The 22,852-nt window shown below is 38.6% G+C and overlaps 1 protein-coding gene and 1 gene segment (V, D, J or C); both read right to left on the reverse strand.

The window, feature by feature from the left end:
- The window catches only part of LOC127941073 (immunoglobulin lambda-1 light chain), a 98,185-nt gene extending 83,746 nt beyond the window's left edge, over positions 1 to 14,439 (reverse strand). Inside the window, exons 1-2 of one of the 2 annotated variants that reach the window (XM_052536184.1) lie at positions 14,293 to 14,429; positions 13,890 to 14,216 (exon numbers count right to left, since the gene is read on the reverse strand). In XM_052536184.1, the coding sequence (XP_052392144.1) occupies positions 13,890 to 14,216; positions 14,293 to 14,332 (367 nt within the window). In that variant the 5' untranslated portion in view covers positions 14,333 to 14,429. Of the gene's footprint in view, positions 1 to 13,889; positions 14,217 to 14,292 lie in introns of both variants that reach the window. The other variant, XM_052536185.1, reaches the window with a different exon arrangement.
- Positions 14,440 to 15,550: 1,111 nt separating this feature from the next.
- LOC127941109 (Ig lambda chain C region-like) lies at positions 15,551 to 17,019 on the reverse strand. The segment is given in 2 exon segments: positions 15,551 to 16,029; positions 16,945 to 17,019. Coding segments are annotated over 2 exon segments (375 nt in total).
- Between the last annotated feature and the right edge of the window lie 5,833 nt (positions 17,020 to 22,852).

Below are 22,852 nucleotides of genomic sequence, written 5' to 3' on the forward strand. Positions count from 1 at the left end.
AAGAATTTTGTATATTTGACTAACCAATTAATTATACAATTTATATATTTGTGGAATTTCTATCAAAATATTTGACAATGGAGAATTCTCAAGAACCACAAATATTACTTAATATTATTACAAGAAAGACATCCTTCCAAAACGTTGGCAGTCCTTGAGAGAATCCAGGATTACACTATTTAAATTGAAGCAAGCATCATGATGTCTGCACATAAATGTACCTCCTATAATTAGCAAACACTATAAAACTTTGTTAATAATGTTTTAAAAATCAAATCAAGTTAAAAAAATGTACAATGTCAATATACACTTATATTACTATTGCAGATATGACATACTTAAGAAGTTGGAGAAAAAGAAAAGCAGAAGTTAATGCCATTGCTCAGTTGGATAGTGAACACAACCTTGATATTCATTCACTACCAAGTGATAGAAGTGATGGTGATGGACTTCAAGAAGTTGTACAAGATAATGAATCCGATTATGGATACACAGAGCATGTAGAATCCTCTGACTCTGAGCCTGAAATCCTGAGTTTACACCCTGACAGTGATACACCAGATATTGGCTGTGATTTAAGGACTTGGTCAACAAGTAATTCAGTCACTCAAACGTCATTGAATGAGCTACTAGGCATCCTACGTAGACATGGGCACCAGCTGCCAAAGGATACACACACCCTCCTTTCAACCCCCAAAACCGTTGAATGTCTTTCTAGACGTAATGGACAGTACATTTATTATGGTTTAGAACAAGGCATTAAACTAAAGATTGCACAGTGCCAATCCTTTTCACAAAAACTTGTTGAGTTGTGTGTGAACATTGATGGCGTACCGCTTTTTAAATCAAACAGTGTTCAATTTTGGCCCATATTGGCACAGTTTCACACTTTTGATCCTTTCATTGTTGCACTTTTCTGTGGAACAGCAAAGCCAAGTCCTTTGGATGATTTTGTCAAAGACCTTTTGGAAGAGTTTCAGCATCTCAAAGCTGTTGGGATGGAGTATGACGGTCAACTTTATGCTATCAGCCTTAAGGCCTTTATATGTGATGCACCAGCAAGATCATTTTTAAAGTGCGTAAAAAACCACAATGGGTACTCCAGCTGTGAAAGATTTTTGGCCAAAGGATCGTGGGAAGGTAGAGTAGTTTTTAACAGTCATGAGAGCTTTAGAGCAAGAACAGACGAGGAGTTCAGTCAAGTACTGTATGAGATCACCAGACTATAAAAAGCCCACTTATTGATGCAGGCATACCTTGCTTGAGCTCTTTTGTGTTCGACTATATGCATTTGATTTGTTTAGGAGTAGTAAAACGTGTTCTAGTCTTTCTGTCTCGGGGTCCAAAAGTGTGCCGGCTATCTGCAAGACAAAAAGATGAGATCTCAGAAAAACTAAACAAGCTGAATGGATCCATGCCAAGTGAGTTTGCAAGGCAGCCCAGGGGTTTGAGGGAACTGGATAGATGGAAAGCAACTGAATTTCGACAGTTTGTTTTATATACTGGACCAAATGCTCTTCGAAATTTAGTTTCACATGAAGTGTGTACTCACTTTTTGACATTGACAGTGGCTCTGTCAATCCTGCTGAGCTCTGATGAGAACACAAGACGTTCATATATTGCATATGCTGAGGAGCTTCTAAAATACTTTGTTGAAAGGTGTGATGACCTTTATGGAAAAACATTTGCAGTCTACAATGTGCACTGCCTGTTGCATCTGCATGAAGATGCTTCTCGCTTCAACTGTTCACTAAATGACATCTCGTTTCCCATTCGAAAATCATCTGCAAGTAATAAAAAAATTGGTCAAAAATTGCCACAATCCAATTGCTCAAGTAACAAAGCGGATAAGTGAGATCGAAAATTCTAAGAAAGGCATCAACAAGCCTCAAGAGACAAGGTCATGTTTTTATATATCAACCAAAGATAAAGACCACTGCTTTATGCTTCACAATGAAAATTTTGCATTTGTGAAGGAAAAAAGGCAAGATGGAACTTTGGTATGTGATGTGCTGAGCCAAAAGGACACAAGAGACTTTTTTAAGACGCCATGTGAGTCATGGCTATTGAATATAGTCTATGTTCAAAGAAAACGGACAAAGACAAAGTTATTGCAAACCAAAGACCTTTACCGGAAAGTTGTTTGTCTCCCTTGTGAACAAGGGCATGTCCTTTTTCCTCTCCTCATTGGAATGTAGCACAGGAAATGAACAAAAATAACGTATGTAATATTTACTATTATTCAAAATAGTAGTGCACTGTGTAGTTCTAAATTAAATAATCTAATTGTGTTTCAGGCAATGGTATATGCACGGGCTGTTTGGGTGGAGAATGGGAAGCAGATGGAAGGAGTTTTGCCATTGAACTGGATTGACACAGAGACCAAAGTGGTGCCATGGCCTCTAAAAAACGTGTCTGTGGCACATAAGCACCTTTTACAACCAGAAGAGGACTGGTTAAGCTTTGAATTTGTTAAAGTCAAAGTGACATCAGGTGAAAAAAAAAATATTTTGAATGTTATTTCTGGCTTTTTTTAATTTAAATTTAATAATTTGTTACAATACTATAATACTCGAATACGTATTACTATTGTTAGTAGTGTTTTTTTTTTTGTTATTATTCTTGAGTATTCTTATTATTTTTAGTAAGCCGACAGGAGTGTGAAAAATATAATTACACCTCAGCTCAAACCGAAGAGGAGGACACAGTCAGTCAAAAGATAATGAAGAAAAGAAGGAAATTTGAAGATTATGTTCAAGGTAATTTATTTGGTCCTATTTAAGGACATGCATTGAACAATGAGCGTATAATGTAAACAATCACATATCAAAAGTGACAAATATAATGTTGGCAGGGTCAGATTTGTCTCCTGAGGAGGATGAGTCCTTGCCAGACAAGAAAAAGGGTGAGTACAGTTTAAGTTGTTTGTGTAAACTGTATTAGTATTCATCGTTATCTTACCGTGATTAATTTCATTGTGCATGTTCTTGTCTAGAGGATACAGTGTTGCTTCCGGTTCCTCCGCCAAAGATTTAAGGGTGAGTAAAATAGCTGGGCTGGTCCAGTGGTATAATTCAGTAATCAAACTTCAGGAAATGGTTGGCAATATGAGTTTTTCTGTCATTTAAGTTGCTGTACTGCTTCTGGTTTTGGAATTCCTTTTAACCACAGGACAAAATGCAATGCTGCTCGAGTTACCTGCACCCCCAGAACTGGCTAACACTACCATTAGACAACCAGAGAGTCCTGCATCTTCAGACAGTAATTTCATGTTTTTATTTATTCTATTTGTTCACAATGCAGATGGAATATAAAGTATTTTTAAGTCTGGGTTCAAAACAAAGTGTTTCAACCATTCCTGTTCCTTTTTCAGTTTCTGGATGTTCTTGTCCAACGCATCACCGTTCACCCACAAGGTCTGAATCATTAGAAGCATTTAGTCCAGAGTCAGCCAGTAAGTCAGTAAAAAAATGTTTTTAATTGGCTAGTACATTTTTTTTTATTGCATTCTTCATAGTTGTCATTTCTCCTACCTCACTCATTGACATTATTGCAGGAGCAAAAAAAAAAAAAAAAAACATTTCATTGAGCTTCAACGCAGGTTTTTTTGTTTTTTTGTTGTTAAGGGTCTAGGCGTTCTCGCACACCTCAGCGTGGAGTTCAAAAGCAATCACAGCCCGGGAGCAGAAAAGGTCGGGCGTCCTCATCCAGTGAGTCCATAATCAGTTGCATTCTTCATAGTTGTCAATTCTCCTACCTCACTTATTGACATTATTGTAGGAGTAGCTGTCTTTAAATTTTAATGAGCTTCAAATTTTTTTTTCAGGATCTAGGCGTTTTCGCACACCTCAGCATGGAGTTCAAATGCCATCAGAGTCCGAGAGAGGCTTATTCCCCATGTCTCAAGCTAGTACGTCCATGGTCAATATTTATTATTGTATGATTCTTTTATAATCATAAAGTAACAAAAATAAATTGATATATTCTCTTCCACAGAATACCAGAAGTCAGTGCTTGGAAAGCTTGTAGAAATTCTTGATGAGATAAAAAGAGTCGGAAGGCACTATGAGCCACTGAATTCTGCTGTCCATGTTGCTAGGCTAGACACCTTTGAAGATTTTGCTGAAGAAGAGGCACGTCTCAAGGAACGCAACCTCTGGGAACAAAGGGTATGATTTCTACAGAAATTGGACTAAACTGTGTCAATAAGACTAGACTTCCAAGTCTCCAAAAAGTCTAAATTATCTATATTGTGAAAAAATATGCTTTTTGCAGCATCTGTTAACATGCACACAGCTTTATAGGATGTGTTATTGTATGGATGAGTCAACATGACTAGTTCCCATTTAAGCTCAATCTGGCAACAATCAGATTGTTATTTACAAATTATATTTACAACACCATTGGTTTATTCATAATGTATTGAGTGGCTTTTCATGTGTCATGTACAGGTGTCCCAGCTCTCAAAGGTGGGAGGGAGGAATAACAAAGACTGCGTCCATAAAGTAATGGACAGGTATTAAACAACTGTCACATTCTCAGAATATAGAATGTAATTATGCAGTTAATTACAATTAATTATTTTGCAGTTAATTAGCTCCGGACCGAGACTCGAACTCACAACCCCCCGGACTCCCAATCGAAGGGTTGTGAGTTCGAGTCTCGGTCCGGCAGGAATTGTGGGTGGGGGGATTGCATGTACAGTTCTCTCTCCACCTTCAATACCAAGACTTAGGTGCCCTTGAGCAAGGCATCGAACCCCCAACTGCTCCCCGGGCGCCGCAGCATAAATGGGTGTGTGTTCACAGTGTGTCAGTGAGTCACAGTGAGTCCTTCTGTCACGATCGGTGTTACTGAAAACACGGAGAGGGAACCAATTGCAGGTAAGTCATTTATTAAGGGGTAATCCGAAGAGAATACACAGTCCAGGCAGGGGTCGAAACCAACACATCAATGCACATAAACAAGACACGAAGACAAGGCAAGGCAAGGCAAGGAGCGACGGACATGAATAATCATAAGACATAAACAAGGAATATATATAATATAAATACCCGGAATGATAATGAGGGAACAGGAGACAGGTGGGGAACAATCAATTACTCAACAAGGAGGAAGGTGACCAAATAAGGGAACAGGAAGTGATAAGGTGACAGACACAGTGAGAAAGGAGGACATCTACTGGAACCCCAGGGAACACCACCCAGACACTGTGACAGTTTCTCCTTTGGTTCAGGTACAGACTTTTTCTACCAGCTCGTCTCCATAATCTTCTGAGAGGAATGCAGAAAAAAGCCTTTCCAAATTCCTCCCAGGTGGTAATGGTTAAGTTCTGGTGACCTCCCACCAGTCTTGTGCTGTACCATATGGGACTGGATGGAAATTTGCTCCTCCTCCGGTCCTCCTCCCTCCTGGTATCCCTGTTTTATGGTTACATTTCTGGTGTTTGTCCCCCATGTGTTCCTTTCCCGGCCCTCCGTCCCTCCCCCTGAGCCTCCACCTGTCCGCCTCCCTCCTGGTCTCTGTGTTGTGTTTCGTCTGGGAGCCGCTCCGTAGAGGGGGGGTACTGTCACAGTGTCTGGGTTGTTGTTCCCCGGGGTTCCACTAGATGTCCTCCTTCTCACGGTGTCTGTCCCAGATCACTTCCTGTTCCCTTATATGGTCACCTTCCTCCTTGTTGCCTAATTGATTGTTCCCCCCACCTGTCTCCTGTTTCCCCATTATCCTTCTGTGTATAAATACCCAGTCTGTCTTAGTCTATGTTACGGAGTACTTGTTTAATGTTAGGTTATTTCATGTCCGTCATCCTTGCCTTGCCTTGTCTTGCCTTGTCTTCGTGTCTTGTTTTTATGTGGATGGATGTTTTGGTTTCGACCCCTGCCTGGACTGTTTACCCCTCTGGATTATCCCTTGAATAAATATTACTTACCTGCAATTGGTTCTCTCGCCGTCTTTCAAGCGTCTCGTAACGTGACAATAAGAGCAGGTGTTTCCTGTGTGTCAGGACTGAACTTCATGTGCTGATGAAAATCTCCACAGATCCCTGCATCTGAAAGAAGACCAACTTCAGCACTGTTTTCAGATCTATTCAGAGGATGCATAAAATCTCTTTAATTAATAGCATTATTAAATTCTCATTTATCATATTCAAAATAACATCTGTCCTTAAAATCTGGAAATGAATTTGGCTTTCAGCACTAGTTTATAGTATATATAGTAATATTTTTTTATTCATATTTAATTGATTAAATTTTTTTATAATAGAACAGATATTCTAATTATGAACATGTTTTGTTTTTAATAGTACTGCATAAACAATTTAATAAACTGATGCTAAAATAAACTTTCGTGCATACATTGGACAATAAGAAAAATTTGATTAACTTGGAGATTTTTTGAGTTTATAAAGCACAAAAATGTACATTTAAACATGACATTCATTCATAAAATGAAGCAACTAAGGAACTTTATTTTTAATATTTAAAGCTTTAGTCTATGTGAACAAATTGAAATGCTATCACTTAAATCAAGAGGAGATCAAGCAGTTCAGTCACTGCAGTCAGATTTCTTGATGCTTTTTCTGGTGGTTTTGGAGGCAGCAGATGCTTCACATGTCAGCTGTGTGTCTTTGTCCCACTCTGAGCTCTCAAGGGTTAAATAACTGCTCATCTTGAATTTCTTATCAGGCTGCTGTTCAGCAGATCCAGTGAAGACGCCTTCAGTAACTGAGTTCCCGTTCACAAGCCAGCGCACATCAGCAAAAGCCCCAGACATGTGATTGATCAGACACACCAGAGTGAGTTTACTGGAGCTCAGCGGCGGCTCCAGACAATTTTGATTGGGGGGGCAATGGGGGGTCCTGGTCATTTCAAGGGGGGTATCATGAAAACCAACAAAAAATACAGTGGAGACGGCTAATAACTGCATATTACTGCTACTCAACAACAAAAACAACACAGCATATCAACTACTTTGTTTTTATTTAATCAATTGCAGTTTAAAAACAATATGCTCAAACTTTAAAGGGTTGGCGCTTTAAATGGTTCGTGTCACCAATACGCATTAATCCACAAATGACTTAAGCGGTTAACTTTTTTAACGTGGCTGACAGTCCCTCTGAACAGGGCCGTGCAGAGACCTTTGGAGGGGCAGGTGGTCAAAGTATAAAAGGGGCACATGGAACAAGGCTTTAAATGGCGCTGCTCAAAATATCAATACAGCAATATATTTAACAAATGCTTTGATGCAGTTTTGAAAAAGAAACAATAGAGAAGACAATTTTTAAATAATAATAGCTCTGGGATTAGAAACTGAAATGTCTTAAATTGTCCCTACCTGATGGCTTTTTCTTCTCTGTTCTACAGAATAATTAAGAACAGCTGTTATAGTAAAAACTATAGAAAACACTTGTGCCTCTACATTTTCCTCTTTCTCACCAGCCTCTGTCTCTTGGCTTGCCTTTCCCTGCTCTCTTTCTGTCACTTGTGCCCTCTACATTTCCCTCTTTTTCTTCCTCTGTCTCCATCTCCTCATTTGATCTATTACTTTCCAGTCTCTGTCCATCTAGGAACAAGGCTCAATTTACTATGTCAGCATTAATGTATTATTTTAACCATCACTACTACTCGTGCACCTAATTAATAAGTCCACCTTAAATATTGATTCAAAACATTAAAAAAATTATACAACTTCCGGCGACACGCATTTGTTCTGCCTGTTACTTCAGGTCGAATTATTGTGATACATCGTGCTGCATTGTAGCCTATCGAAGGCGCCGTGACTGATCAAATGCGCATGCAGTTGTTTATAGAAGCAGTTTAGTCTCAAATATAATTCACGCAAAAAATACGATTCACACATGCGTAGACAATTTCACATGCATGAAACCTAATTCACATACACAAAAAAAATTCACGTGCGTGAAAAAAAAAATATTCACAAAAAGCAATTCACATGTGCAAAATAAAATTATATATTTATAAAATACATTACACAAATGCAAAAAACAATTTGTAGATATACAGCTGTGCACAAAAACCTTTGAATGTTTAAAATCTAGAGTGTCTGAATGTACGAATCGTCATTTACTACGAATCCACTTGGATTTGAGTGTGTGTGTTTTTGAGACTTTTCTGGCAGAGCTCTCTTCCCACGTGGGTCTGTCGTACTCTTAAGCCAATCAGATGCGAGCTTACCATTCAACCAATCATATCATAAACCACTGAGTGCATTCAAGGAGCACGATTCTGCGCACCTTTTGCGCAATATGGATTAATTAGAACGGAAATTAAGCCTTTACATCAGTAATCCAGCATGGCGAATGAAGAACGGGAAGCAAGGGAAAGAGTTTAGTTTATTTCATAAAAGTCTGAGTTAACACATTTTATCGTTTACACATTCAATCAAAATACAGTTGTAACAGGACAGTTACAGTAATTATCAATTAAACTGCAATCAGGATAGTAAAAAGAAAGACCTGTAAAGACAAAATTAAAATTTTGAGAGTTGTGAAATTATAATTCTAAATAATCTTGTTTTATAAATTGATGTCTGTTAGGTCAGTATGTACTTTCTTACAGTAATACATTTTAAAACATATGTAGCCTAGTCATTGTTAACTACTATGTTGAACCAATGTAGTTCGATCAAGATAAACAACATCAGATATTTAGAAACCCAAGCTTGCAAACACAACATCTGCAAACACACCTTCATCTGAGCCGGACCTCTCAAATATTAAACTCTGACTGGACATTTCACACTCGCTAAAATTTCACACATCAGCATTTACACAATTCATCTTGAATAAACTTTATGACACTAAATCTAATGTTAATACACGTCTGACGTCTCAATGTCTTTGACAAAAGTGCAAGTCGCAACATGAAAGTTAAATAGTGCTGTATAAAGAATCAGGGTATCTTCCGTCCATTCCAAATCCGTTTCAAATTAAAAAACAGAAAACGAAAAACTCAAGAGGATTCAAGTGAGAGAACATGAATTCAATAACGAGAAATGGAAAAATGGCTCGTTTATTCGTTTTTCCATCTAGGTAAACAAACGGAAAATTAGTTTTTGACTTGAATTCTCATTTTGTCGTTTGGGGTTTAAAAAACGGTTTATGGCTTCAATATTTCATACGCACTTGTGGGCGGAGCTGAAACGCTCCTTTCATCTGATTGGTCGAATCGCTCCGCCTTCAACTCGATCTTACATTCTTTCAGAATAAGAGTCTTATAAGAGTAGTGTCTGGGTCCGTGTACGTTTTGATAGTTTGTTTTTTCGATTGAAACACAAAACAAAATAACGAGAAACCACCTGTTTTTCGTTTGTCGTTTCAAACCAAAATCAAAGAAACGGTAAAAAAAAGAGCCGTTCTCCCGTTTTTGGTTCTGAATCTAAAAACGAAAAATGACAAAACCAAAATCAAATAACGGTCCGATTTTGGTTTTTTGAAATTCCTTTTTCCATTTTTTCGTTTGAAGATCTACATTGAAATACAGACAGGTTGGCCACGTGACCCGGAAGTAATAGTAAATATGGCCTATCAAAATAAAAGCCAAGCTTTTAGAACGGTCATATTATGCAGCGCTAACGTTATACCAGAGTAACGTTAGAAGAAAAATCTATTAATAAATAGCCTTATATAAACCTGGACCGGAATAAATATGTTAGCAACAGTAGTTTATTACAGCTATTTAATATCGTGCCTATCCAGACATCACCAGTCACTTTTAATGAGCGCATTGTTTGGCTCAATACAGTTGGTAATATAGGTTAACCTAAGAACTTATTGTGTGTGCAGAGTTGTTACTGTTAGCGCTATATTATATAATTAAATTTATATTTAATGTGGTTTCCACCGTAATGAATAACTGTTCCCCCTTTCTACCAGCAGGTGGCAGTATTTAAATGACTGACTGTATGGTGTCTTTGGTAACTGTTTTAAATCAAGATTACTGATACAGATGTATTTATTGTTGTTCATTGTATTTTGTTTTTATTTGCCTAGTTATCATCATCATCATCATCATTCACCCAGCCCAGAGTTAAACCTGCTTCTGTTTTAACCTGATTATAACACTGCACTGCTATCAGCTTCTTATAGCAGCTCAGACAACAAACTCACATCAGACATGTCCTAATCCTAATGTAGGCCATCTAGCCAAAATAATGATTTACCAGTGTGCTATATACTTTGTGAATCTTTCTTCTCTATACACATTCCAGTTTGTATAACATACAAAACTCTGATTGTGTCATGCCAGTGAAGAGAATCCATAAAAGTCTTAAAATTTTATATAGCACATACATGCTTTCAAGGGCATTGCATGTACAATCAATGGCTGCAGAACATTTGTTAAGCCCTAAGGTAAGAACATTTTACAAGGTCCTCAAAAGAAAACCCCAAAACATAATTACATTACTAAAAACAGGCTGTCAACGCTGATTACATCAGGAATAACTGCAACAAAACGTTTCCAGTAACTTTTGATATGTCCTGCTTATTGACTTGGACGAATCTTTGCCCATTCCTCTGTACAGAACAGCTTCAACTCTTGGATGTTGGTGGGTTTCCTCACATGAGCTGCTTGCTTCCTCATCCTTCCACAACATTTCAATCATTTTAAGGTCATAACTTTTGACTCTGCCTTTCCAAAACATTCACTTTATTCTTCTTTAAGGTAGGTGGGTATATTTTGTCACAATATAATATATATAATAGTATAAAGTATAAATTGAGTTTGTATCTCCCTTCTGGTACATAGCAGACATTATCAGGCTAATATAGAAGCAATTATAAAAATGGTAAACATAAATAAACTATGATCAGTGGAGCAGTGCTGAGGATGAACTATAGTTTAAGAGTCTGATAGCTTGGGGGGAAATGTTGCTCTGCAGTTGGTGCGGCAGCAGAAACTTCTATATCTCTTCCCAGAAGGCAGCAGGATGAACAGGCTGTGGCTGGGTGGGTACTGTCCTGTTGCAATGGCATATTGGATTTTAATATTTGTATCAATATAAGTGTGATGTAGCTTCAGTGAAGATGTAACCAGCAAAAAAAAAAATATATATATATGGATGTTACTGTCATACAATATAGAAAAAGAGGCTTAGAACTACATAGATATATAGGGGACACATGGGAATGTTTAGAAATATCATTACTATGACTACAATTTTTATTAAAATGTAATTATTGTAGTCAATGGGAATATATAACTATTAACACACTGTAACACTAACAAGTGAAATGAGACAGAGGAAAATTGCTTGAGACAACTGTTGAAATATTTGTTGAAAAATATTCTGAATCTTGCAGATGTGATGGAAAACCCAGTTGTGGCACCGTGCTGCCGCAGCCTCGTTGGATGCCGGGTCTGCGTTGAGCAGTGGGCAACTACCTCGCCGCACTGCCCAAAATGCAGGGACGAGATGTTCCAAGAAAAAAAAAATTTAAATTACAGGGATGGGGGAGATTGTGAATGTTTTGAAAGACACTATTAGTTAGGAGATTGTTTTAGTTAGTTTTTATTTTAGGTTTAGGTTTTAAGTTAAGTTAAATGGTTAAGTTTGGTTATGTTCATCTGTTATGTTATTTTATGCAATTAATAAATTGTTCAATTTTATTTTCTATTACTCTCACTTGCAGAACTCCTTTTGTTGTATTCATTTTATGTTATTTTATGCAAATAATAAATTAATATAAATATTTTAATAAAATAAATTATGTTCACTTTCATGACATACTGCTTGTTGTCTATTATAACACAGTAGAACCACACACCCAACTGGACTGAAGGCCTATATGTGAGACATGTTTTTAAATTTGTGAGTGTTACAGTCAACTAAAACCTCACGCAGTATAATAGCACATGTAAATCAGACAATCAAACATGAGGAGAAAGAGCTCATTTTATTGAGTAGGCTAATGCCTTAAGCAGCTGTGCTAGGAAACGTGATTTGTGAAAGCACAGTTGTAATGAAAATAATGGAAAGTGTTTTAATTACAGAACATAAAGCAATATCTCCATGACAGTAGCTCGCACAAAGCAGACACAGTGCGACACCTACTGGTGTCTGTAATCGTTTTGAACTGCCCTTGATTTTAAACTTCGTTGGATTATTAACGTTACATGGAGGACTGAGAACCTTCACATATGTCGTTTTTTATTGTATTATAAACAAACTACTATCACTATTAGTTAACTAGCCAGTTCAATACATTTATATTAACACTTTATAACGTGAGCGAGGTAACAGCGTGTCCTTGGGCTTTTTGAAAATAGATATGATGCGTTAGGATAAAATTATATTTGAGGACCAACACAAGTTTTACGAGGGTGTCAATCGAATGGCAAAGACGAGATAGGGACTGATATTTTGATGGCGGAATCCCAATCTCCCTCATTATTAGTAAGGCCTGCGTATGACGTCACGTGGGAATTCACGTTGAATCGCTGTCCATTACGGTGGAAACCACATTAAATATAAATTTAATTATATAATATAGTGCTAACAGTAACAACTCTGCACACACAATAAGTTATTAGGTTAACCTATATTACCAACTTATAAAACGTTTGTAAAAAGCTTGGCTTTTATTTTGATAGGCCATATTTACTATTACTTCCGGGTCACGTGGCCAACCTGTCTGTATTTCAATGTAGATCTTCAAACGAAAAAATGGAAAAAGGAATTTCAAAAAACCAAAATCGGACCGTTATTTGATTTTGGTTTTGTCATTTTTCGTTTTTAGATTCAGAACCAAAAACGGGAGAACGGCTCTTTTTTTTACCGTTTCTTTGATTTTGGTTTGAAACGACAAACGAAAAACAGGTGGTTTCTCGTTATTTTGTTTTGTGTTTCAATCGAAAAAACAAACTATCAAAACGTACACGGACCGTCAGTGTCACACTGTCACAAATTGTTCATGCTCTTTTCCTTCTCTTACAGACACAGAGGCTATCGAGCCGACTCGGGGAAAACACAGGAGACTAGAGGGATCGTTGGATCTCAGATAGCAGGAGAATGCTCAGGAGTCCTGGGGGTAGCAGAACAATGACAAAGGTTAGTGTCTTTAAGTCTCGTCGTTCGCGACGCATCAGAGGATCGGGAGACAGAAGCATATGGTCTGCACCTGTTGGAGGCTCGACGGTGATCTGGTGTTGAGGTGAGTGTTTTATGGTGTCTTGATGAGATCGTTAATGCTGAGCACTGAGCAGGTGTGGGTGATTAAAACTCAGGGGAGCGTGAGCGTTGTGGATTGGCTGAGACCGGGCTCGCCTGGTCCCTGACAATTCCATGTTACTTCATCAATTAATCAATTAAAAGCTTACTAACAAAAGAATTTGAAAAAGAAAACCATTTATATATTTTTTTATAAGAAAAAAAATATTCACACATTTAACTGTAAATGAACAACACGATTAACTTAATAATCAGGTTATATGTGCAATGGAGTATAGACTAAATGTAATACAGTGAAAAGAAAAGAAAAGTGGAAAGATTACCATTCACAGTCAGTTTTGTTCCTTGTCATAAAGTCACTCTGAACACATGGCTCTGCTGAAGACAGACACTAAAGGAAAAACTCCTTCCAAACCCACAGAGCTTTCTGTCTTCTGAGGAGCACAAAAAGAGACATTTAGCGAGAAAGTGACCAGTGAATATACAGTTTCAAACAGGAAAAAAAACATGATAAAAGCACTATAAGAGATTAGTTAAAATTACAGATTACTAAAGAAGTTGCAGAATATTCTTAGCATCTGTGATTTGTTATTAATTCAACCTGAATCTGAGATGTGAAGAAGTGCTTTTACTTTTCATCTGTGGTCTAGAAGCAGAAGTGAATGTGAGAGGTTTTTGTCATGTTGTGAATCACTGTGATACGTACTCACTAACAGAGCTGTCCCATGTGATACAGTAATAGACTGCAGTATCATCTACATCCACATTACTGATGATCAGACTATAATCTGATTGAGATGAATGTGTTGATGTGAATTTAGGAGCAGAGAAACCAGATCCATATTCAACTGAGCTGTAGTCATGACGAAATTTTAACATATACTGAGGAATTCCTGCTGGAGTCTGTTTGTACCATCTAGCAGACTGATCAGTTACTGTCCCCAGATTACAGTCCAGTTTAGCCGTTTGTCCTTTACTGACTGTGATTACTGGACTCTGAGTCACTACAGTCGCTCCACTGACACCTGCAGAATAAACACAACCTTTACATGAGATTGTGTGTCAGAACACTTTAAATCATCAGATCTGATGAACACTTACAGGTCAGGAGAGTGAAGAAAGCACAGAATATTGAGATCATCTTGATTTGGTGGATGTGACGTGTGAAGATGAGCAGTGCTGAAGAATAATGCTGAGATCAGACCAGAGAGAGAGACTTTAAGAGAGTAAAGAGAAAGACCCGCCCCCCTCACACAACACACACTCAACACACCTGACACACTCAACATGTGCTTTCACAGAAGGACAATTTGAATCTCGCTGAAGAATATGTTTTTGTTTGTTTGTTACAAATTCATCAAAACACATTAAACATATAAAACATATAAAAACATGATATGTGTGAGAGCAGTTTATCAAGAATATCCTGACTGCTTGTTTCTATATAATGAAAGTGATCTATCAAGTTTTAAAAAGAATGTGAAAGCATCATAAAAGTATTTAAAAAACAATATTCAATACATTTTCAATAGTAAAGATTCAGTCAATTTTAGGGTGAAAAAAAGGCTAAGTTTTTTTTCCTAAAAAAAATAATAATATAATAAAATAAAATAATATATGGTTTAAATTCTCAAACAGATTCATGAAGGAGCTCCACAGTGTCTTATATTTATACCAGTTCTCCTACTCCTGAAACTGGCTTCTCTTCTACCAAATTCAACTCAAATCACAAAACTAAATTATCAGATTATCGTCTGAACATCAATTATGTGGAAGTTAATGGTTCTGCGGTGCATTACTGTGGGATGGGATGACAAAAACCTCCTCACTGCTCACATTCACTTCTGCTTTCTGCCTGCAGACACTGTCTCATAAGATAATGTATGTTATATGAATATAATCAAACACATTTCCACAGAGCTGATTATGAGAGCAGGTGTTTCCTGTGTGTCAGGACTGAACTTCATGTACTGATGAAAATCTTTACAGATCACTGCATCTGAAAGAAAACCAACTTCAGCACTGTTTTCAGATCTACTCAGAGGATGCATAAAAATATCTTTAATTAATAGCATTATCAAATGATTATTTAATCTGTCCTGTGAAATCTGCAAATGAATTGAAAATGACTTTCAGTACTAGTTTACAGTGTTCGGCTGTCTTATTGATTATTATTTTATTCATATTTAATTTATTTCTATTTTTAATAAATTAAATGTTATAATTAAAATTGATCAGATATTCCAATTACAAATGTTTTTTTTAATAGTACTGCAGAATAGATGTAATAAGCTGAATCTTAAAATAATAAATTAAAATATACTTTTTGCATACATTGGACACAAAGTAATAAGAAAAGTTTGATTAACAAGCAGTTTATTGGAGTTTATAAAGCACAGTGCATTTAAACATGAAGCAACTACAGTAAGGCACTTTATTTTTAATATTTAATGTTTTCTACTCCATGCAAACAAATTGAAATGCTATCACTTAAATCAAGAGGAGATCAAGCAGTTCAGTAGCTGCAGTCAGATTTCTTGATGCTTTTTGTGGAGGTTTTGGAGGCAGCAGATGCTTCACATGTCAGCTGTGTGACTTTGTCCCACTCTGAGCTCTCAAGGGTTAAATAACTGCTCATCTTGAATTTCTTATCAGGCTGCTGTTCAGCAGATCCAGTGAAGACGCCTTCAGTAACTGAGTTCCCGTTCACAAGCCAGCGCACATCAGCAAAAGCCCCAGACATGTGATTGATCAGACACACCAGAGTGAGTTTACTGGAGCTCAGCTCTTCTCTGAACGGACGGAGGATGTTCAGCACAGGAGCAGCAGCAGCAGCATCTAAACACAGATCATCATCAACGTCTGCAAACACACCTTCATCTCAACCAGACCTCTCAAATATTAAACTCTGACTGTACATTTCATACGCGCTAAAATTTCACACATCAGCATGTACACAACTGATCTTCTCTTACATCATTTAACAATTAAGTAACATAATTATTTGTTCAAAGGCAGAAAATGATTGTAATTTTAGTATGCACATTAAACACATAACATCTCTGACAAAAAGACGCATGTTGGATTTTTGTTTTAGGTTAAAATGTTCATGAATACATCTGGCACTGTGTATATTTTAGGTGACACCGTTTATGCCATTTTTAATCACTGCTGTCTTCACTAGTTTTTTTATTTTTATGTCCATATTCACTTCTATATAATATTGCTTTTAGTTTATCGATGAATTCATAAAAGCTGCAAGTGTAATAATTCTAACAGAATTAACAAAACCATTTCAGATGTAGTACAGCATGTCACAAAACAGGTCAACTTCTCACATGCTGTTTCACTAATACAGAAATTATTTTAAAAAAGTTTTTTTTTTTTAAAGCTATCAAATTAAACACAAAGCTGATGCTCTTTAAATCACATCTGGAGAAGAATCTGCTCACTACTACTACTATGAATAATAATAATAATAATAATAATAATAATAATAACTGAATATAACATACAACTAGAAAACAGATGAAAGTTAGAGCTGTAGTGAAAGTCTTTTCACTATAATTCAAGATTATGTGGTTACTGGAGGCTCTGGATAACACTATCTGTGACTGAATTCCCACATTTAACTGTAAATGAACTACAATGTAAACAAAAAAAGAAAGAAAGATATATTTATATAACTACAAGAAGTATACTAAATGTAATACAGTAAGAAAAAAATGGAATAACATTGGAAAGATGACTTACCATTCACAATGAGTTTTGTTCCTTTTCCGAATACCACAGTGATACATTTCATATGTTCAGCCGAACAAAAACCTCCTCAGTCTGTGAAGAGACGCAAACAGAAGTGAAACACTCACTCAAGCTTGTAACGGTGGCATACTCTAATACAATTATTTACAATAACTTTTTCACTAATAACAGAAACATCATTTTTCAAAAACTTTTTCCAAATGCTTAGATACAATACACATGAACCAAAGATCTTTGGTCATTGAACAAAAATCACTGGTTCAAAGTGACACAACTTAACATCAAAGTATTACTATTTCAAAATGCAACCCATTACATCTGAATTGAGTATCTATTCATTTCATAACAGTGATCTAACTGATACAACTGCTCAAAATGCTACATAACTGTTGCATAGTTTTTATGGAAAATGACGAACAATATTACAGGTTTTTTACAATCATTTTTGATCTAAAAATGGAACACTTTTGGTTACTTAACGTAACCTCGGTTCCCTGAGAGAAGGGAACGAGCGTTATGTATGGGAAATCTCTTTTTTTCCATTCTGTTGAAGCCTGACTTGTTCATGTTTGTGTAGCTGCACAAACCAATGGCGCTTTAGCCAACCAGAAGGGGTGGGGCCGACTACTAAATAAGTCGGCCCATATCGGCTTTCATCAGATCATTCGACTGAAGCCCCGCTCATCGATTCGTGCAGCTTGTAGAACATCAAGTAACATAACGGTCGTTCCCTGTCATTACCCCTATGGAGTGGGCTCTCACACAAATAGGACATTCCATTCCTTCTGATCTGTAAGCCAGAGCTATTGCATCAACAATCCAGTGAGACAGTCTTTGCTTGGTAACCGGTAGACCCTTCTGGCAGCCTCCAAAGCAAACAAACAGTTGTTCAGACTGCCTGTACAGTTTAGAACGTTCAAAATAGACTCTTAGAGCCCTAACAGGGCAGAGATGGTTCGGTCCCTGTGCACCATCTGCAGCAAGGAGTGCCAAAAGGGATATTACGTGAGCTCTAAAGGGAGTAGAGAGCACTTTAGGAACATAGCCGTGTCTCAGTTTCAAAATGACCTTGCAGCCATTAAGCCCAACTCAAGACACGAGGTGCTGACTGACAGTGCTTGTCACCCAAATGCTTAACCGATGCTAAAGCAAGGAGAAGAGTCATTTTAAGTGATAAGGGCCACAAGTCAGCCGAACTGAGTGACTCAAATGGGGGCCTTTTTAGGGCCATTAGGACCATGGATAAGTCCTAAAAAGGCACAGTCTGATAACAAGGAGTATTGATTGTTCTTCGCGCCCTTCAGAATTTAACCACTAAGTCATTTCTGCCTATTGAACGGCCGGCCTCGAGAGAATGATTGGTTGCATTCATTTCTGGCCATAGAGCCACCTCGTAGACAGCACCCTTGCCTCAGTAATGGTGTTGCTTACTTTTGCTAGGAGCCTATCAGACACCCATCGAGGCGCCAGATATGAAGGCTCCAGAGCTCTGGGCAGCGATGGCAAATCATGCCTTTCACCTGTGAGCGAAGTTCCCTCCTCAACGGGATGGGCCACGGGGCCATCATTTTGAGCTGCATTAGCTTTGGAAACCAAGCCTGATTATTCCAGAGTGGAGCTACTAAGAGGAGGGAGCATTTGGTTTCACTGACTTGCCTGATGATCTGGGGAATCAGGGTGATAGGAGGTAACTCATAAAAGCCGAGCCCTGGGCCAGTCATGGGCCAGGGCATCTCTTTGTATCGAGAAAAATGTTGGGCAATAAGAATTGTCTTACGAGGTGAAGAGGTTGAGCTCTGCCTTCCCAAAGACTACCAAAATTCACTGTACCGCCTGCGGATGTAGTGCCTAATCACCCGGGGCTTCTTTGACTCTGGACAGCATGTCCCCTCCCAGGTTCATCTTGCACGGCACATGAACTGCCCTTGTTGAGAGGAGTTCCTTCTGTGCCAGGACGGACCAAGACGTGGTGGCCCTTGATGGCTGGAATTCAGGGCTAAGGAGACTGCCAACATTTCCTGGCAGTTGATATGTATGCATCACTGCTGAGCTGTCCAGGGGCCAAATGCTGGATTGCCCTCCAACAGCGCACCCCACCCGTAGCTGGACGCATCTGTTGTGATCACCTTCCTTCTGGAGGCCATGCCCATCCCCACTCCTGTCTGAAACAGGTGAGTGGTCCTCCAGGGGGCCACAGCTTCAATACATCAGTGGTCCACCCTGACTGGATATCTTTTCAACCATGAACCGTGGCCATTAGGCTGAGCAGCCTCTGAAAAACCCGCTGAATTGTCAGGGATCGAGCCGTCGAGACCCATAGTCACATTAGGGCGGAGTCGAGAACCGTTCCCAGAAAGACAGTTCGTCTGGGCAACAACTGGCTCTTGCGTGGGTTGATGACCAACCCGAGGCACTCTAAATGAATGAGCTGTAGCAGGCTGAGCGGCAGGGCTCTTCTGGCAGCCCACAGCCATGGTGTAGAGAGTTTAGGGAGGAAATGACCCAGCACCTGTAACGTCTTCTGAGCTTCTGAAAACCACTCAGTGAATCCATTCACAGCGAAGTCGAATAGTCGAAGGAGAGTCGAGGAAGGCTCTGTCAGCGTTAGCTGGCCTTGGTCTTGCCGATCGCCTGTACTGTGGGCTTTGTTGCGCGCAAGGCCAAATCTGTTGCTGTGCGCAGCTCTTTAAAGGCCTCCTGGTGCTCTTGGCCAGACTCGTCCATGCTACAGAGAATTTTGGCTTGAAAAACTTGAAGGATGCCAAACAGCCTGTCCGGCTGCTGCATAAGTTGATAGCGAGGTGATGTGGTCCTGCAGGGCTTAGATGGATGCGCTGCATTGTCCTTTAAGTCGAGGGCAGATGGTAGGCACAGATGTGAAAATCTGCATCTTCTGGCATGGCAAATAAAGGCCTGACAGTGGTCTCCTGTGATGACATTGCACGCATAATTCATGGCCTGGAAAAGAGTGATTTGTTTGTGAGGGGGTCTATTGTGAACCTTTAACTGCCATGTAAGGAAAGGGGAGTATGTTGTAAATACAAGGCGATAAACTGTAGATGGGCCTGAAACCATGATTACACTTGGTGCTATTGTTAGGAATTCTGGGCCCATTGCACTGAATTTGCTGTGCGCCCTCACTGAAATTACATTCAGTGGGGGCCAGGCCACCCAGCGAACATCATTCTGGGCTACTCTCAACCTCTCCTCCATGTCATGGCCAGGTTAAAGCCTGCCTTATCCAAAAATATGAATGGCTTTCATCAGCTTCCAACTCTATTATAAAGAGATGTACTGTATTGTAGGAAAAACTAATACTGATAACAATGATATAACATTTTGGGGAATTATATATATGTATATATTTTCCCCATCAACAGGCATCTTGAAACTAATTATACCTGAACATACTACTGTAGGTTGCTCCACTTTCATAATCTAGACATTTAATATTGTTCTTAATTTTCCAGTAATGCAACAGTTATGTAAAATTTTTAGCAGTTGTATCAATTGATAGTTAGATCAATGTAATGCAGTGTATAGACACACCATTCAGATATAATATTTTGAAATTGTAATACTTTAATGTTAAGTTGTGTAATTTTGAACCAGTTATTTTAGTTCAGTGAACAACAGCTCTTTGGCTCATGTTTAATGTATCCAAGGATTCGGAAAAAGTGTTAAAGGTACAGGTTATAGGACCTGCCACTAGAGGGCTCACTACCTAAACAATAACAATCGCGTGGTTTGATGATGCTAAGAAGGAGCGTGGAATGATCGGATTTGTTGTCTTCTACCCAACCGTTGACGGCCTTCAATCAGACGGAAAGATAAATCATGGATTTAACGCGAGTTCAACAATTAGCGCGAATAGATTACATACAAAGTCAATGCAAAAACGCTATCAGACTATGGATCAGACGCATCCTTGCACTGGTCTAGAGACACGATGCCCCGCATTTGCCGTGTACTGTATGCCCCATAATACTAATCTTGTTGATCGTTATAATAGCATACGTTTTCGGTAAAGATACGAATCAAAACAACTCACCTGCCGAGTAAAACACAAGCGAGATCGGCATCTCTTTCTAGTTTAAGTTTGTTGCGAAGCTACTTCCGCATTTGTCCATGACACTGTTGTCATGTGGTTTCTACGTCAGTAAAGGCAGTCACAAAGGGTAACTAATTTCATTGACAGGCGACTGCACTGCCCCGTGTCACTGTTTAGAATGGGAATTTTTTCATGATTTACATCTAGTTGAAAACATTAGAGATATTGTTAGTAATCAGCTGGACAAAATATATAACACTAGCCTAGTGGTTTTTCGATATTTTACTGCAAATATCTTACAAATTGTACCTTTAAGTGTTCTGAGTGCATTTTGGTCATCGTTTGTGAATTATGTGTCTAAAGTTCTGAAAAATGACATGAAAATTCTGTTATTATTGTAAAAATTATCGTAAAAAACAGTAAAATGTCAAATGGAATGTCAAAGGTCTTGTGAATTTTTTTGTGCCTTGTGGATTTGGCCATTGGTTCTCATCCACATCATAATGGATGTTTTCATTAGCTAAACATCTTGGGAAAAAAATCTTCTGGCATGGCAAATATTTGTGTCTAATTGTGTCAGGATGATTGGAGTGGGAGGAGAAGTTGAAGTTAATTTCTTAGATTTGGTTTGTGGTTTAGGTTTAGGTGTGGTAGCAGCTGTTAATGCATTGCTGGTTAACTAACACGTTTAGAGTGCTGAAATGCAACCTTTAGTTGCTACATAAATGATGTGGCTTTTCAGACTGGTTTTTACTGGAAGAATAGTGTGGACAGTTTCCTGGAGCGTTGTATCCTTTACATCTCCAGCACCATACAGAAAACAATTTGTCAGCAGTTCTGTTAGTCTGCTTTTGTGGCACATCTGGAAATGACTGTCGATTCACACAAGTTCCACACTGCAGTTTTTGCTCGTATTCTTTCTCCAGCTGATGACCCAACTTTACAAGTTCTTCCACTGTATTGATTGGACTACGTAAATGACAGGCCAGGTGAGGTTTTATGTTTTTGAGAATCCGTTTTACCACTTCTGCTTCTGTTAAGACTGGTTTCCAACGTTTGCAAAGGGCTCTATGTGTGAAAGCAAAATCTCAAATTGTCTCTGTTTCTGTCACGATCGGTGTTACTGAAAACACGGAGAGGGAACCAATTGCAGGTAAGTCATTTATTAAGGGGTAATCTGAAGAGAATACACAGTCCAGGCAGGGGTCGAAACCAACACATCAATGCACATAAACAAGACACGAAGACAAGGCAAGGCAAGGCAAGAAGCGACGGACATGAATAATCATAAGACATAAACAAGGACTCCGTAACACAGACTCAGACAGACAGGGTATAAATACCCAGAAGGATAATGAGGGAACAGGAGACAGGTGGGGAACAATCAATTACTCAACAAGGAGGAAGTGACCAAATAAGGGAACAGGAAGTGATAAGGTGACCGACACCGTGAGAAAGGAGGACATCAGCTGGAACCCCAGGGAACACCACCCAGACACTGTGACAGTTTCTCCTTTGGTTCAAGTACAGACTTGTTCTACCAGCTCGTCTCCATAATCTTCTGAGAGGAATGCAGAAAAAAGCCTTTCCAAATTCCTCCCAGGTGGTAATGGTTAAGTTCTGGTGACCTCCCACCAGTCTTGTGCTGTACCATATGGGACTGGATGGAAATTTTCCAAAATGTCAACATCGGTGGGGAGGTGCAATGGCAAGAAGTTTTTTTTTTTTTTTTTTTGGTACCTCAGGCACCTTCTGCAGAAATTTGTTCCTGATCTTTTTGACGAATTTGCTGGGGTGTCTTGATGTCCTGCTGTAACTCCAGCTCTCTGATCTACCATCCACACAATT

This window comes from Carassius gibelio, chromosome A3 (assembly GCF_023724105.1).
Source record: "Carassius gibelio isolate Cgi1373 ecotype wild population from Czech Republic chromosome A3, carGib1.2-hapl.c, whole genome shotgun sequence".
Lineage (NCBI taxonomy): Eukaryota > Metazoa > Chordata > Actinopteri > Cypriniformes > Cyprinidae > Carassius > Carassius gibelio.